Source organism: Scyliorhinus torazame, chromosome 3, assembly GCF_047496885.1.
Source record: "Scyliorhinus torazame isolate Kashiwa2021f chromosome 3, sScyTor2.1, whole genome shotgun sequence".
Classification (NCBI taxonomy): Eukaryota; Metazoa; Chordata; class Chondrichthyes; order Carcharhiniformes; family Scyliorhinidae; genus Scyliorhinus; species Scyliorhinus torazame.
The window spans coordinates 161,222,997-161,238,671 of record NC_092709.1 but is presented as its reverse complement, the minus strand read 5'-3'; the positions used below and the strand labels follow the sequence as shown (position 1 = coordinate 161,238,671).

At 44.9% G+C, this 15,675-nt stretch overlaps 1 protein-coding gene across 4 annotated transcripts in view; it reads right to left on the bottom strand.

Annotated features, from left to right (window-relative positions):
• Nucleotides 1-15,675, bottom strand: part of LOC140408782 (PACRG-like protein) — a 67,599-nt gene that overhangs the window by 14,955 nt on the left and 36,969 nt on the right. For all 4 annotated transcript variants that reach the window (XM_072496478.1, XM_072496479.1, XM_072496481.1 and 1 more), the window contains exons 6-7: nucleotides 15,165-15,272; nucleotides 12,055-12,135 (exon numbers count right to left, since the gene is read on the bottom strand). In XM_072496478.1, the coding sequence (XP_072352579.1) occupies nucleotides 12,055-12,135; nucleotides 15,165-15,272 (189 nt within the window). The remainder of the gene's footprint in view (nucleotides 1-12,054; nucleotides 12,136-15,164; nucleotides 15,273-15,675) is intronic.

The window sequence follows — 15,675 nt, the reverse complement described above, 5'->3', positions numbered from 1 at the left end:
CTGGTAATCTGCATCCCAGAGTGCTTAAGGTGGTGGTTCTGGAAATAGTGGATGCATTGGTGGTCCTCTTGCAGAATTCTGTAGACCCTGGAACAGTCCCTGCAGATTGGAGGGTAGCTAATGTCACTCCAATATTCAAAAAAGGGGGGGTAGAGAGAAAACAGGGAATCATAGACAGTAAGCCGAACATCGGCAGTGGGGAAAATTCATGAATCCATTATCAAGGACTTTATAGTGGAACATTTAGAAATAAGTGGCCGGATCAGTCAGTCAGCATGGATTTATGAAGGGAATATCATGCTTGACAAATCTGTTGGAATTCTTTGAAGCGGTAACCAGTACAGTTGACAAGGGGGAGCCAGTCGATGTGGTATATTTGGACTTTCAGAAGGCGTTTGACAAAGTCCTGCATGAGAGATTATTGTGCAAAATTAAAGCGCATGGGATTGGGGGAAGTGTATTGAGATGGATAGAAAGCCGGTTGGCAGAGAGGAAACAAAGAATATGATTTAATGGGTCCTTTTCAAATTGGCAAGCAGTAACTAGTGGGGTGCCACAGGGATCGGTGCTGGGAACCCAGCTATTCACAATATATATTAATGATTTGGATGAGGGAACAAAATGTAACATCTCAAAGTTTGCAGATGATACCAAGTTGGGTGGGAGGGTGAACTGTGACAAGGACGCAGAGATCCTACAGCATGATCTGGACAAGTTGGGTGAGTAGGCAAATCAATGGCAGTATAATTTGGATAAGTGTGAGATTATTCACTTTGGAAGTAAAAACAGGAAGGCAGATTATTACCTGAATGGTTGTAAATTGGGAGAGGGGAGTGTGCAGCGGGACCTGGGTGTCCTTGTGCACCAGTCGCTGAAGGTAAGCATGCAGGTGCAGCAGGCGGTAAAGAAGGCTAATGGTATGTTGGCCTTCATTGCAAGAGGTTTAGAGTATAGAAGCAGGGATGTGTTGCTGCAATTGTACAGTGCCTTGGTGAGGTCACACCTAGAATATTTTGTGCAGTTTTGGTCTGCTTTTCTGAGGAAGGATGTTCTTGCTCACGAGAGAGTACAGTGAAGGTTCACCAGACTGATCCCAGGGATGGCGGGACTTGTCATACGAGGAGAGATTGACTAGGTTAGGATTGTTCTCGCTGGAGTTCAGAAGAATGAGGGTGGATCTCAGAGAGACTTATAAAATTCTAACAGGACCGGACAGGGTAGATGCAGAGAAGATGTTCCCAATGGTGGGTTGTCCTGAACCAGGGGTCACAGTCTGAGGATTCAGGGTAAACCATTTTGGACAGAGATGAGATGGCATTTCTTCACCCAAAGAGTGGTGAGCCTGTGAAATTAATTACCCCAGGAAGTCGTTGATGCTCAAACATTGAATATATTATTCAAGAGGCGGCTAGATATAGCACTTGGGGCGAGTGGGATCAAAGGTTATGGGGAGAAAGCGGGATTAGGCTATTGAGTTGGATGAAGAGCCATGATCGTGATAAATGGTGGAGCAGGCTCGAAGGGCCAAAAGGCCTCCTCCTATCTTCTGTGTATATATCAGTTTGAAAGATGTAACTTTGCTCAAAATATTGTTCAGAAATCATTTTGAGCACGTTGTATGGGGGCAATAAAATTGCATCATGTGGTGGCACTGCAGGAAGCTGTGGCAGGTCCTTCTTCACAGAAATAAGTGGAAATTTTAACATTAAAACTTCCATAGGAAATGTTCACGAAGGAATGTCAACGGAGTAAGGACGGCAGGGTGGCGCAGTGGTTAGCACTACCACCTCACAGGCACGGAGGACTCGGGTTCGGTCCCGGCCCTGGGTCACTGTCCGTGTGGAGTCTGCTCATTCTCCCAGTGTTTGCGTGGGTCTCACCCCTACAACCCAAAAGGATGTGCAGGATCAGTGGATTGACCATACTAATTGGGGAAAAAAAATAACTGGGTACTCTAAATTTTTAAAAAAAGGAATGTCAATGGAGCATCTGACCTATATAAGAAACACATTACAGATGGTAGAAAGAAAACAGAGTAGCTTGCATAGTAAGTTGGTTGATAGAACATAAAGGAGTGGATTTTAACTTACGGACAAACTGAATGTGGGAGGGTTCCAGAGGTATGAGAGGGTTCTAGAAGTGTATGAGTAATCCAAAGTTTAAGTTTTTCTCATCTGCTTGTGGCTTTTTAACCCAGACACTACATTAATGTATTATTTCTAGGTTTCCTGAACAATTCAGTTAAGCGGGTGAGATAATGACCAGTATTTAAAGGGATATGGCAAACATGAAATTTGATGGATTCTAGAATTAGGAGCAGAACACGAGGAAGTGACAGAATGGAATGCACATACTACATCTCACTTATCAACACCTTCTTGGATGTGAAGCTGGGCCTCGTAAGACTCCACAGGGAATGCTATTTCCTATGACAAGAAGAATACGCCTGCTAGTGAAACCAAGAAGGCATGCATGGTAGCAGCAGAGGAGACCAGCAGTTGAGGTGTAATGCCATGCTCCTGGATCCAATGGCCTAATGAAGCCAATAATACAGTCAACAACATTATGCGTGCAGCACACTAACCCCTTCATTCAGCCTTCTTAAGCTTACTCCAGCACAACACTCCTCACACCCACTTATTTTGCAGATGCAGCCATTCCTGTGTCTATATATTTCCACATCCCTATCTGTCCATTTACCATTAACACTCACATTTATCTTTACGTAATGTTCTGCACTCACTCATAGCGACCATCAACTAAGCTCTCCATCCATCTGGAGACTACATGCCATTGTTCTCATTCATTGGTTTCTGATTTCTCTCTTTGCAGAAAAGAGCACAGAACACCAGGGAGTGGCAGAATTGGAAGTGGGTCTTCAGCCATCTCGCAACTGACCACTGCTAGGAGAGCATGCAATGGGCAACAAAGAGCCTCACCGTCCTTGGTCACTGGAAATAGGGACCTCCTGGTTACAAAGTGACAGAATTACATATTATGCAATTACTTATTAACAGTCACTCATTTATATTGAAGTCAGCAGCGAATAAAATATGAGCACGTGTATAATAATCTACTTCATTAATATCTCAAAGGGGTTTTAAGCATCTCGAAGGTGATGGTGCAGGAGAATGACAAGGACTCCTCAGAGATCATTCCTCTGAGGAAGTACTTTACCAGAACCGATGCAGACCATACACTGGATCAGATACTCACACTTGGTGGGACTAGTAAGGAAGATAATTCAGTTTTCACCTGGCAACTCATATATCACAAGTGTGCAAGAACAGGTGGTAGACAAGGATAGCAGTAGAGAATAGGCATTAGGGGACACAGGATGCCCCAAATTCCACTCAGATGTTGAACCTTGGGAGCTATCAACGAGAAATATTCTATTGCAGTTCAACAAGCTTCCAGCTGCACTGTCCCATTGTGTCGGTCTGGGTGTTCACAATAATAAGACAGAAGTTAGAAGTGGTTTCAATTCTTCTAACTTCTCAAAAACCCAATAAAAAACATTTATAAAAAAATCTTCGAACCTTGGGGTAACTGTTGATGCAACTCTGGCAGAACTATCTGACGTTTGCAATTTAAATCACATTTTGGGATCGTTCCCAGCGCACGGCAATTGTCCAGAGGAAGTTTGCACTGCTAGGTAATTGCCGTGCAAATGCTTATCTCAGAACTTCCAAGATGGATTTCCCTGCGCATCTTTGAATACCCGCCAAAATCCAATGCTGGGGAACTCAAAGATGTTAAGGCCCATTGCTGTGGGCCTTTATGATGATGTCTTTATCCATGAAAAACATAAATCTACATGGAACATAAATGCAGCAATTAGACTTCATGCAGGCCCTTATCAATGGACTGCACACGGTGAGCAGCATCTTACATAGACAGATGAAACCCTTACATTTAGTAATTCTATGCTGATCCCCTTTTTGTGAAGCATCAGGTCTCTTAAGAAGCCTGTTGTTGCTGCTGCTTGTGCTCTTCCTGCTATTTTGTCATCGAGGTCCAAAGAAACAGCATAAGAGGTACTAAGTTCTGAACTAACAGTAGAGAAAGGAGGTACAAACCACCAAATTTGAGAAACGCCCCTCCAAAGTTGAGAAAACCATCTCTCAGCACAAGTACCGTGAACAAAGAGCCTTTCACACAACACATCAAGAATCCAACTGTGCGGTTTCAGTAAATATTGTCAAAATAGCTTGTCATGTCTTCAGCCCCCACAATTGCTGCTGTGTACACACATTGCTTTCACTGGCGAGTTCGAAAGTCAGAAAAATCCATTTACTCACAGTTAAATTCCAAAAGCCATATCCTTATCACTCTAAGTGAGCAATTAGCATTTGGAATGGGCAACCTGCCTCTTCTGAGGTGCCTCCTTTAAGCAGCCAGTTTAACATGGAAGTCAGCAGGTTGCAGCCAGCTGCCTAGACCACTGTCAATTTCTCCAGGTTTTAGCCCCACTTGAGGAGGCAGTGGTATTGTCATTAGGTTAGTAATCCAGAGACCCAGGGCAAGATATGGGGACCCAGATTCCAATCGCACCACAGCAGATGGTGAAATTTGAATTTAATAAGTCTAATGACGACATGAAACTATTGTCATAAAAACCCAGCTGGCTCACTAATGAAATCCAGATCCACAGCAATGTTGATGACTCTCAAATGCGCTCTGAAATGAAAGGCAGTTAGAGATGGGTAATAAATGCTGGCCAGCCATCAATCGAAGGAGTTAGAATTAATGGGTGATGATCGGATTGAAAGTGATACATTGCAACGGTGAGTGCTGAATCCATGTTTATTCTCTGTAGATAGCAGGATTTACACCTGGGCATGGAGAGCACAATTTTGAAAATTTCTGCTGACACAAAAGTAAGAGGTTTGGCAAATTGCAAGAAGACTGTAAAAGCAAGACAGGAATCGGGAGACTGATGCAAATGCAATAATGTAAACATGCAGGATATTTTTTTTTGGGGGGGGGGGGGAGAAAGAGAGGGGGGAGAAAACAATCAATGGGAATACCCGCTTAATAAAGACATTGAAAGGTGTAATCACGCAGACAGGTTGAGTGGTTGAAACATGAATTTACCCAAACGTGTAGGCATATATACACCAACAAAATAGTTCAACAGTATTTGACATTTATTATTTTAGGAATAAATCTGTGAATAAAAATAATAATAAATTAGCTTCAGTGAGGAGCATTCGGTTCAGTTTTAGAAAGCGGCATTAAGTATATACAGTGTAAGTTCAGCAGGCTGATATGTTCCACTGGAACATTGAAAGATGAGAAGATTAAAGGGGAGTATTAAAATTGGGGGGGGGGGGGGGTAAAAGGTGACTAGGGAATGACTACTCCCTCTGGTCAATTGCAAGGAATTAGAAGAAAATTCTGTACAAAGAGGGTTGCTGCAGCAGTGAACACTTTGGCAAGAACACTAAATCCAGTAAAGAAAAACAGGATAAATCTTTGAAGGAAAGGAAGGTACAAGGCTAAGGAGACAGGGGCAGTGTGATCACTTTAGATTGTTCTAGAATGAGGTAGTATAAATCCAATGGAGCCAAGAGAATTAAGCACTTTAAACCATTATGGTTTTACTAACCATTCTACTTTTAAAAATTTTTTTATTCTCCTCCTTTTTCACATTTTCTCCCACATTTACGCCCATCAACAATAAACATTAATCAGCAAGATATGTCAATCCCCATAATAACAACGATCCCATCCGCCCACCAACCCCCAAACCTCAGCCCACATGTTTACATAAACAAATGACACAAAGGAATCAGGGATTACCCACAGTCACCCTTAATCTACACAGCCCCCCACCCCACCCACCCCCCCAACTAATGTTCGATGTTATCCAGTTCTTGAAAGTGCATAATAAATAGTACCCATGACTTGTAGAACCCTTCCGAGCTTCCCCTCAGTTCGAACTTAACCTTCTCAAGGGTCAAGTATTCCAACAGGTCCCCCCGCCACGCCAGGGCACTGGGTGGAGAGGCTGCTCTCCATCCCAGCAGGATCCGCCTTCGGGCGATCAATGAGGCGAAGGCCATGATATCTGCCTCCGCTCCAGTTTCCAACCCTGGCTGGTCCGACACCCCGAATATGGCCTCCTGGGGACCCGGGTCCAGTTTCACACGCACCACCTTGGAAATTACCCTAAACATCTCCTTCCAGTACTCCCATAGCTTTGGACAGGACCAAAACATATGAACATGATTCGCACCCCCCCCCCCCCGCAACGCTCACACACATCCTCTACTCCTTCAAAAAATCGGCTCATCCTCGCCCTCGTGAGGTGCGCTCTATATACCACCTTCAGCTGTATCAGCCCCAACCTCGCACGAGAGGTGGAGGCATTCACTCTCCGGAGCACCTCACACCAGATCCCCTCCTCTATAACCTCTCCCAGCTCTTCCTCCCACTTTGCTTTGATCCCTTCCAGTGGTGCCTTATCCTCTTCCAAAATAGCTCCGTACACCGCTGACACTGCCCCCTTCTCCAGTCCCCTTGTCGTCAACACCTCCTCCAGCAATGTGGAGGCCGGTTCCTCTGGGTAGCTCTGTATCTCCTTCCTGGCAAAATCCCGAACATGCATGTACCTAAACACTTCTCCCTGCTCTAGCCCATGCTTCGCTTCCAGCTCCCTCAATCCTGCAAACCGACCCCGAAGAAACAAATCTTTTAGCGTCTTAATCCCCTTATCTTCCCATTTCCGAAAACTTCCATCCCACCTCCCTGGCTCAAATCTGTGGTTCCCCCGAATCGGCATTTCCCTTGACCCTAAACCCAACCCGAAGTGTTGGCGAAACTGCCTCCAGATTTTCAATGAAGCTATTATTACCGGACTCCCTGAATATTTCCCCGGAGCTATCGGGAGCGGCGCTGTTGCAAGTGCCTTCAGCCCCGACCCCCTGCACAAACTCTCCTCCATTCTGACCCACTGAGAATCCACCCCTCTGACCCAGCTCCGCACTTTCTGCACATTCGCCGCCCAGTAGTAGTACAACACGTTCGGGAGACCCAAACCCCCTGCCTGCCTTCCCCTCTGTAGCAGCACCTTTCTCACTCTGGCCACCTTCCCCCCCCATATGAATGAGGTAATCGTTCCCTCAGTCTCCCTGAAAAAAAACTTTGGCAGGAAAATCGGTAGGCATTGAAAAATAAACAGGAATCGCGGCAACACGTTCATTTTAACCGCCTGTACCCGACCTGCCAGTGACAGAGGAAGGCCGTCCCACCTTGCCAGATCGGCTTTCACTCTCCCCACCAAACTAGTGATGTTGTACCTGCAAAGCCTCCCCCACTCCTGGGCAACCTGCACCCCCAGATACCTAAAATGAGTCCCTGCTCTACGGAATGGCAGCCCCCCCCCCACCCTCGGCCGAGACACCACAAAGTACTCACTCTTGTCCAGGTTCACCTTGTACCCCGAGAAAGACCCAAATACCCGCAGTAGCTCCAATATTCCTCCTATCGACGCACCCGGCTCCGACACATACAGCAGCAAGTCGTCGGCATATAAGGACACCCTATGCTCTATCCCCCCCCGCACTATTCCTTTCCATGCTCCCGAACTTCTCAATGCGATGGCCAGCGGCTCAATCGCAAGTGCAAACAGCAGGGGGGACATAGGACATCCCTGTCTCGTCCCACGGTGGAGAGAGAAATATCTCGAACTGATATTATTTGTGCGGACACTCGCCTTCGGTTCCTTATATAATAGCTTTACTCAGTTCACAAACCTTGGTCCAATCCCAAACCGCTCCAGCACTGCCATCAGGTACCCCCATTCTACCCGATCAAACGCCTTCTCGGCGTCCAATGCCACAACTACCTGTTTCCTTTCTTTCCACCGGTGCCATAACAACGTTCAAAACCCTCCTAATGTTCGAAAACAGCTGCCTCCCTTTCACGAACCCCGTCTGATCCTCCCCTATTACCTTCGGAAGGCACTCCTCCAGCCTACCCGCCAGTACCTTCGCCAACACTTTTACGTCCACATTCAGAAGTGATATGGGCCGATACGACCCACACTCCGCCGGATCCTTATTTTTTTTTTTAGTAACAGGGAAATCGATGCCTGCCCCAAGGTTTGCGGCAACACCCCCTTCCCTATCGCCTCCTCAGACATCCCCACCATCAGGGGTGCCAACCTATCCTTACATTTTTTAAACCATTCTACTAAATGTAGTACTAAATGCATGTACTAAAACGGTCCGTCTCTGGAACAAGAGAAAAATGGATCTCTGTTTCAGCCATGTTGTCTGTTCATTTACTAGCGCTGATGACTTGTTACTGTGAGATATAGTTTTGGCCCATCAATGGCAATTAGCTGGTTGCTATGGGAGGAAAAAAGTAGTCTTAAAAATATAATGGGCTGGATTCTCCCGCCACAGTGCTCGTACAATGGAGAACTCCATTGACGTCTAGTTGCCGGGCGAACGCAGCCAGAGAATCCCGCCAAATGTAAATAAAAGAACTGTGACAGGGAAAAGCGATTTCTACATATAATTGCCTTTTATTTTCTTTTTCATGATTCTTTTAATCAGATTTTATGCACTGGCATTAAAGTCAAAAAGGAAATGAGAATAAAAGGAAACAGTGGTGAAATCACCTCAGCACAAATATACAACCCAAGAGATGCTATCATAAATAAGTTCAAGATGGCCCATTAAATTGGGAAGCAAGAGTGAAGTTCACAGTAACATTATCATCAGATATATATTTATTGACTTTATTGCACTAAATTTCCAGCTCTGCATTTGTGGTGGGAAGTCCACCAGTGGAAATCTGCATAATGTGCATCCTGATTTTCAAATTGTAAACTCAATGATTGAAATTCCCTGTTAGAGTCATCACAAAATGACCCTTTATTGGTTAGCTTGGAGTTGAATAAAAGATTGAACATTCGTTTTTAAACTGTAGAACAATAACATTTACGGGAAAAAGTGAAGGTTCTAACAGCACCCTAAAGAAAAATGTGATGTATGCAAAGGATATTTGAAGTAGCCATACTAAACAGCAACAAAAATTCCAAAATCATATGCAAAATCACCCTTGAGGCAGTGGATGAACAGCTACAAACACACATGCGAGGCTCCTGGTAAATGTGGGATTGTTAACAGGGCTACATAAATGCAGTAATTAGAAAGGTGTCTAAACCAATGTCACGCTAAACCTTAAAATGTGACTGACCAAGAATAGACTTTGCATCATCAGGTTAAGACAGCAGACTGCCTCAGCCTGAAGACTATTCTTAATTTGGTTTAAATAAACAGACAACTGTGATTAAAGAATTGTGAGTGACTGATTATTCTTCAGACAGCCACACAATCTCCATCAATTACTTCTTTGGCCTCAGGAATGGTAATGTGGTCTGCAGTTGGATTAATTGTAGCTTAATACAAATGATAGTAGTTGAATTATCTGGATGCAGTTAATGAATAACACCCAAACGCTGAAGAGAGCAAAGATCAGGCACTGTTGAAATATTTCAAGACAATGCCAAACTTTCAGTAGTTTATAAAGTGTTTAACATTCACATTGTATCACACAATGGTAGCCATGTGACTAGCAAATTATAAATGCAGAAAGACGCTCCACAAAAGATAACGGGTGCAATTTTCAATTATTGTGCAAATTATTCAGGCTGTGAGCAGGACATGTGCAACTGATAATATTGATGTCTTTAAGCTTCATAATTTTCATGGCTAAGCCTCATTTTAAATTCATAGAATTTTTACAGGACAGAAGGAGGCCATTCGGCCCATTGAGTCTGCATTGGCCCTTGGAAAGAGCACCCTACTTAAGCCCACACCTCCACCCGATCCCCGTAACCCCATTTAATGTTTTTGGACACGAAGGGCAATTTATCATGGCCAATCCACCTAACCTGCACATCTTTGGGCTGTGGGAGGAAACCGGAGCACCCGGAGGAAACCCACACAGACACGGGGAGAACGTGCAGCCTCCGCACAGACAGTGACACAGACAGTGACCCAAGCCGGGAATCGAACCTGGGACCCTGGTGCTGTGAAGCAACTGTGCTAACCACTGTGCTACCATGCTGCTCAGTAAGTTGTCAGCACTGATAACGCAATTGGCAACTCGCAAATCTGGGCTGGGGGAATCCATACGCTCCTCCATAGAGGAGATGAGGGGGAATGTAATCCTGCAGAGTTGTGGGGGGGAAAAATGACCACGGAGAGAGGAACTGGCAATGTGCATGAGATCTGTGTGTAGGGCAGCAGCATGCTCCATCTAGACCCACAAAATCAATCAGAAAAGCTGTTATTTGAGGGTTGTTGATTTGGTTGATCAACGTTCAGTGTTCAGCATTAATACAGCACCTTGGCCATATTAACAATTTTCATAAGTGTTACTGAACATATTTGAACTAACAAATTTGACAGTGAACTACATCTGGATACATTAAACCAGGTGATCAAAAGCCAGGTCATAAGAGTAGGTTTTATGGAGGTTAAAGGAGGTAAGAAAGAGGAGAGAGATGGAAGAGTTTAAGGAGGGTATTCCAGAGCTTCGGGCTATGGCATTGAAAGCATTGCCGCCAGTGGTGAAGTGATTAAAAAACAGGAATTCTCAAGAGGCCAGAATTGTAGCAGCAGAGAGTTCAATGGGCTGCCGTATAGATATAGGGTAGGCTACAGGTTAGAGAATGGGAGGGTGAGGCCATGGTGCGATCTGAAAACAAGCATGACAATATTAGCAAAAGGACGTTGCTGAGGTGGGAACCAATGTGAATGAGCAAATAGAGGGGAAATAGGCGAGCAGCACATGGGAAGCAGAATCTAGAATAACCTCCAGCTCTCGCAATGCACATTCAACCCGTGAAAGGGCATCATTTGTATCAGGGTCTGAAACTCTTGGGTCTCAATTTAAATAATTGAATCAAATTCCCAGCTGTTTTTAGCAGGAACTCGGTGCCTAAATAGTAATTCATTCGACAATCACATCAAGCAGACCTCAGGCATGAAAGTGGCAGAAAGGTTTTTAAAAATATGAGCAACTAGCCCATCACATCAAAATAACAAGGTGCTCGGAAGACAAAAATGATCCCCTGTAAATAACCAATTGTCAACTTCCATTCAGATCCTAAAAAATTGCTGAATTTAAAGTAGAAAAGGCAATTTAAATTTAAATCAAGACATTCATCAGTAAATAAAGCAACCTGTAAACTGAACATGAATTATTTTGTGCAATTATGGCAGAAACTTTAACATTGCAGCCAATATTTGCAATTATCAGACAATGAAAGATAACTCACACTAGAAAAGAGGAGGCTGTGGTATACCAATTGTATGATGCTTGCATAATGTTCGAATCAGATATGCTTTTATTTTGTACAACTGTGATCATTCTACTTCAGCAAAAAGTTGCAGGCTTTCTCTTTCAGTAACAAACTTCACTAATAATCCAACATGCCATGAACATCAATAAAACCTCTTTAAATATCAAGTGCAATACTTAGAACATTGCTTTAGTTTGGCTCTAAATCAGCATCTGTCCTCTTCCCCCCACCAGCTCACCAGCCCCCCCTCTCCCCACTCTCCCCGTTGCAAACAAGGCACCAGCCTCACTTCAATTTATCGTAAGATTTATTTTGTTTAAAGCATGTATGACAAGCAGAATGGAACAGATGCAAAGCACAATTGGGAATTGTTTGTAATAAATCTATTGGCAGGTGCTAGGTAATATGTATACACTTGTTGAAATCAACCCAGAGTGGGTGCTGGTTACTTGGGCACAGTTTTGGCATTCGTAAAATGTCAAGTGAATTGCTGTATTTAGGAAAGTGGATTTCAATCCAATTTTCAGTCTGACACAACTTCCAAAGCTTGTCAAATACAACATTTATGGCTGATCACCAATAATTTCAAAAGATCTTTGAGTGACAAGGATTTGATTATCATTTATGTATTGGCAATTAGCTGGCTTTTTGAATAGTGTAGTTCCACTATAAAACAAGGCAAGCTGAAATAATTTGGCTTGTTTGTGACCATGAATGCACAGACTTACCTTCCCTCCATGCTGCTCTAGTCTCTGCAGGGCATCTGTGATCAGCTGCTTAAGTTTTTTGTCCATCAGTCTTTTTGACAGCTTTAATACACATCAAAAAAAAAAATTAACATTCTTCGAGTTTTAAAATTCAGACCAACAATTTCTCAACAAGATAAGTAAAAACCTGTATGGTGGAAAACTTAAAAGAAAATTTAATGCAATATAAATTTACTGCATCTGTTGAATCATCAAACGAAACTGTCCCAGTTCTGACATTAACCCATATATTTGGTTGGATTCTCTGCCGTCGGGATGCTCCATTTTGCCCGGGGGTTTCCTGACTGCATGGGGCTGCCCCACAATGGGAAACCTCATTAATCAGCCGGCGAAACAGAGCATCCCACCGGCGTGCTGAACCAGAAATCTGCCGTGGCGGGACGGAGAATCCAGCCCACTGTGTTTGGTGCAATAATGATGTTTCAGCATATAAGCAACTATGTAAGGTTTAAGTGTGTGGAAAGTAGCTGAAAAATGCCAAATTCCAATTTGCCAACAACTCTGTATGTTAATAGCCTCAGCAACTGTATTAGCGTGGTACACTTCTGGCGTCGTCAAGACACTTCAGGCTTCATTAGGAACAAAAAATATTTATTGATAAAGGGAAACTTTGTACAGGGGTTTGCAACCCTAGGCTGCCTTGCCTGTTCCATGGACTCCACCTTATGGAGTGATCACTCACTCTTCAGTTCCCATTGTCCCTCAATCCAGGTGACCCTCTTCTATTGGGCTGTCTTAAAGAAACAGACTCCCCAATCACTACTGCAATGAAGAAAGAGAGCATTCTTTCCCCTTGGTTTCTGTGGCCTTTAGCACTCAGTTTCCCTGGGTTTCTGTGGCTATGATTCATCCTTCATTCTCACTCCACAGTATAAATATTTCCCACTTGCTCTTTGTTAGCTTTGACAAAGAGTCATCGGACTCAAAACGTTAGCTCTTTTCTCTCCCAACTGATGCTGCCAAACCTGCTGAGATTTTCCAGCATTTTCTCTTCTTACCCAGTATTAACATCAGTTGGAATCGTAACACCTTCAAAGGGGAGACCTGATAGAGGTCTACAAAATTATGAGGGGCATAGACAGAGTGGATAGTCAGAGGCTTTTCCCCAGGGTAGAGGGGTCAATTACTAGGGGGCATAGGTTTAAGGTGAGAGGGGCAAGGTTTAGAGTAGATGTACGAGGCAAGTTTTTTACGCAGAGGGTAGTGGGTGCCTGGAACTCGCTACCGGAGGAGGTGGTGGAAGCAGGGACGATAGGGACATTTAAGGGGCACCTTGACAAATACATGAATAGGATGGGAATAGAGGGATACGGACCCAGGAAGTGTAGAAGATTGTAGTTTAGTCGGGCAGCATGGTCGGCACGGGCTTGGAGGGCCGAAGGGACTGTTCCTGTGCTGTACATTTCTTTGTTATTTGTTGTCGTTGCACATGAACTCCCAGGTCCCTCTGCCCCTGCCTACTCTTGAGAACTGCTGTGTATCAAATCCCATCGGCTACTTGTCTGCCCATTCTGCAAACCTATCTATGTCCTGTTGCCATGATTATCATCCTCAGTGTTTGCCACACCTCCAAATTTGGTGTCAACAGCAATTTATGAAATTTTACTCTGTATTCCAATATCCAAGTAATTGATATCACAAAAGCAGTCATTCCATCACTCATGCTTGGGAAACACCACTGTAAAATCCCTGGGTGGCCTATTTCCTGCTTTCCCATCTACCCTATCTGCACTTTTATCTGGGCTGGGCAAGGCCTAGCCTACCCACTTTCCACCCAATTAAAGTCCTTCAGGGACAAATCCACCAGTAAATGGCTATGGTTCATTCCTCAGGGCAATGCCTTGACCATTCAGAATCAAGTTGTCTGGTTTAAATTTTCCAAAAATACTTGGCAGTTAATGATCAGGAACAATTAAATGGTGCACTCTCCGTGGCAAGGCCTCTACCCGTCAAGAGTCCACTTGCCACCGAATCAGTATTCTCTTCTCAGACAGTATAAAGTTGTTGTTTCCCCTGAAATTGGTATTCTTGCAATTGTCCTGATGAGTGCAAGGCGAAAAGTTTCAACAAAATATCATTTTCCATTTAATGCTCAAGTGCTGTACTACTCCTACTTAAAATTTAATCTTTAGAAAGGGGCAGTTTTAAAAGCCAAGTTTTATATCTAGTTGAAGTTAGCTTTGAATCAAAGCAAAGTAGTGAGAGAGTATTTCCTGCAAGGAGACACATGTTACTTCTCTCCGAAATCAGGTCAAGTTTGAGTCAGACTCGTATGTAACTCCAGAACGGAGGTGCAAACTGCTTTGCAATGTAAACTGGGGCGAGATTCTCCGACCCCCCGCCGGGTCGGAGAATCGCCGGGGGCTGGCGTGAATCCCGCCCCCGCTGGTTGCCCCCCCCCCCCCCGCGATTCTCCGGACTGGATGGGCCGAAGTCCAGCCACTAAAATGCCTGTCCCGCCGGCGTAGATTAAGCCACCTACCTTACCGGCGGGACAAGGCGGCGCGGGCGGGCTCCGGGGTCCTGGGGGGGGGGGGCACGGGGCAATCTGGCCCCGTGGGGTGCCCCCCGGTGGCCTGGCCCGTGATCGGGGCCCACCGATCCGCGGGCGGGCCTGTGCCGTGGGGGCACTCTTTCCCTTCCGCCTTTGCCACGGTCTCCACCATGGAGGAGACGGAAGAGACACCCTCCACTGTGCATGCGCGGGAATGCCGTCAGCGGCCGCTAACGTCCCGCGCATGCGCCGCCCGGAGATGTCATTTCCGCGCCAGCTGGCGGGGCACCAAAGGCCTTTTCCGCCAGATGGCGGGGTGGAAATTAGTCCAGCGCGGCCTAGCCCCTTAAGGTTGGGGCTCGGCCCCCCAAGATGCGGAGCATTCAGCACCTTTGGAGCGGCGCGATGCCTGACTGATTTGCGCCGTTTTGGGCGCCAGTCGGCGGACATCGCGCCTATACCGGAGAATTTCGCCCCAGATCCTTAGCTACCAGAGGAATCAACATTAAAGATGCTAAAGCACAATAGAAGCCCACAGCAACAGACGTCATTTTAGAATCCAAATGTAAATACTTACACTAGTTAACAGATGTTTAAGATGGCCATTTACTGCAGGACCAACAACAGAACTCAGCTGGACCAAGGCATGCAATCCTCTCTCAAAAACCTCAGCATCTGAATGTGCCTTTAAGGAGGAGAGCAGAAATGGTAAAAACATTGCTCAACTGTCGAAGGCTGAAAACTAATTAACTTTTTATTAGCTACTGTGCAATCTAATTGCCACCTTTGCTCCTTTTAATGTTATGCAAAAAGTAATAAAACAGAAATATTTAAAATCTCATTTTAGCACACATACACCAGTTAATGAGCACTGGATATTTTTAAAATAAGGGAATGATGCATTATACAGTGCAGAAGGAGCACCCAAAGGAAACCCACGCAGGCACGGGGAGAACGTGCAGACTCCTCACAGACAGTGACCCAGCAGGGAATCGAACCTGGGACCCTGGCACTGTGAAGCCACAGTGCGAACCACTATGCTACCGTTCTGCATCAAGCTAAGTTATGTGAAACTTCCGCTTCTCTTG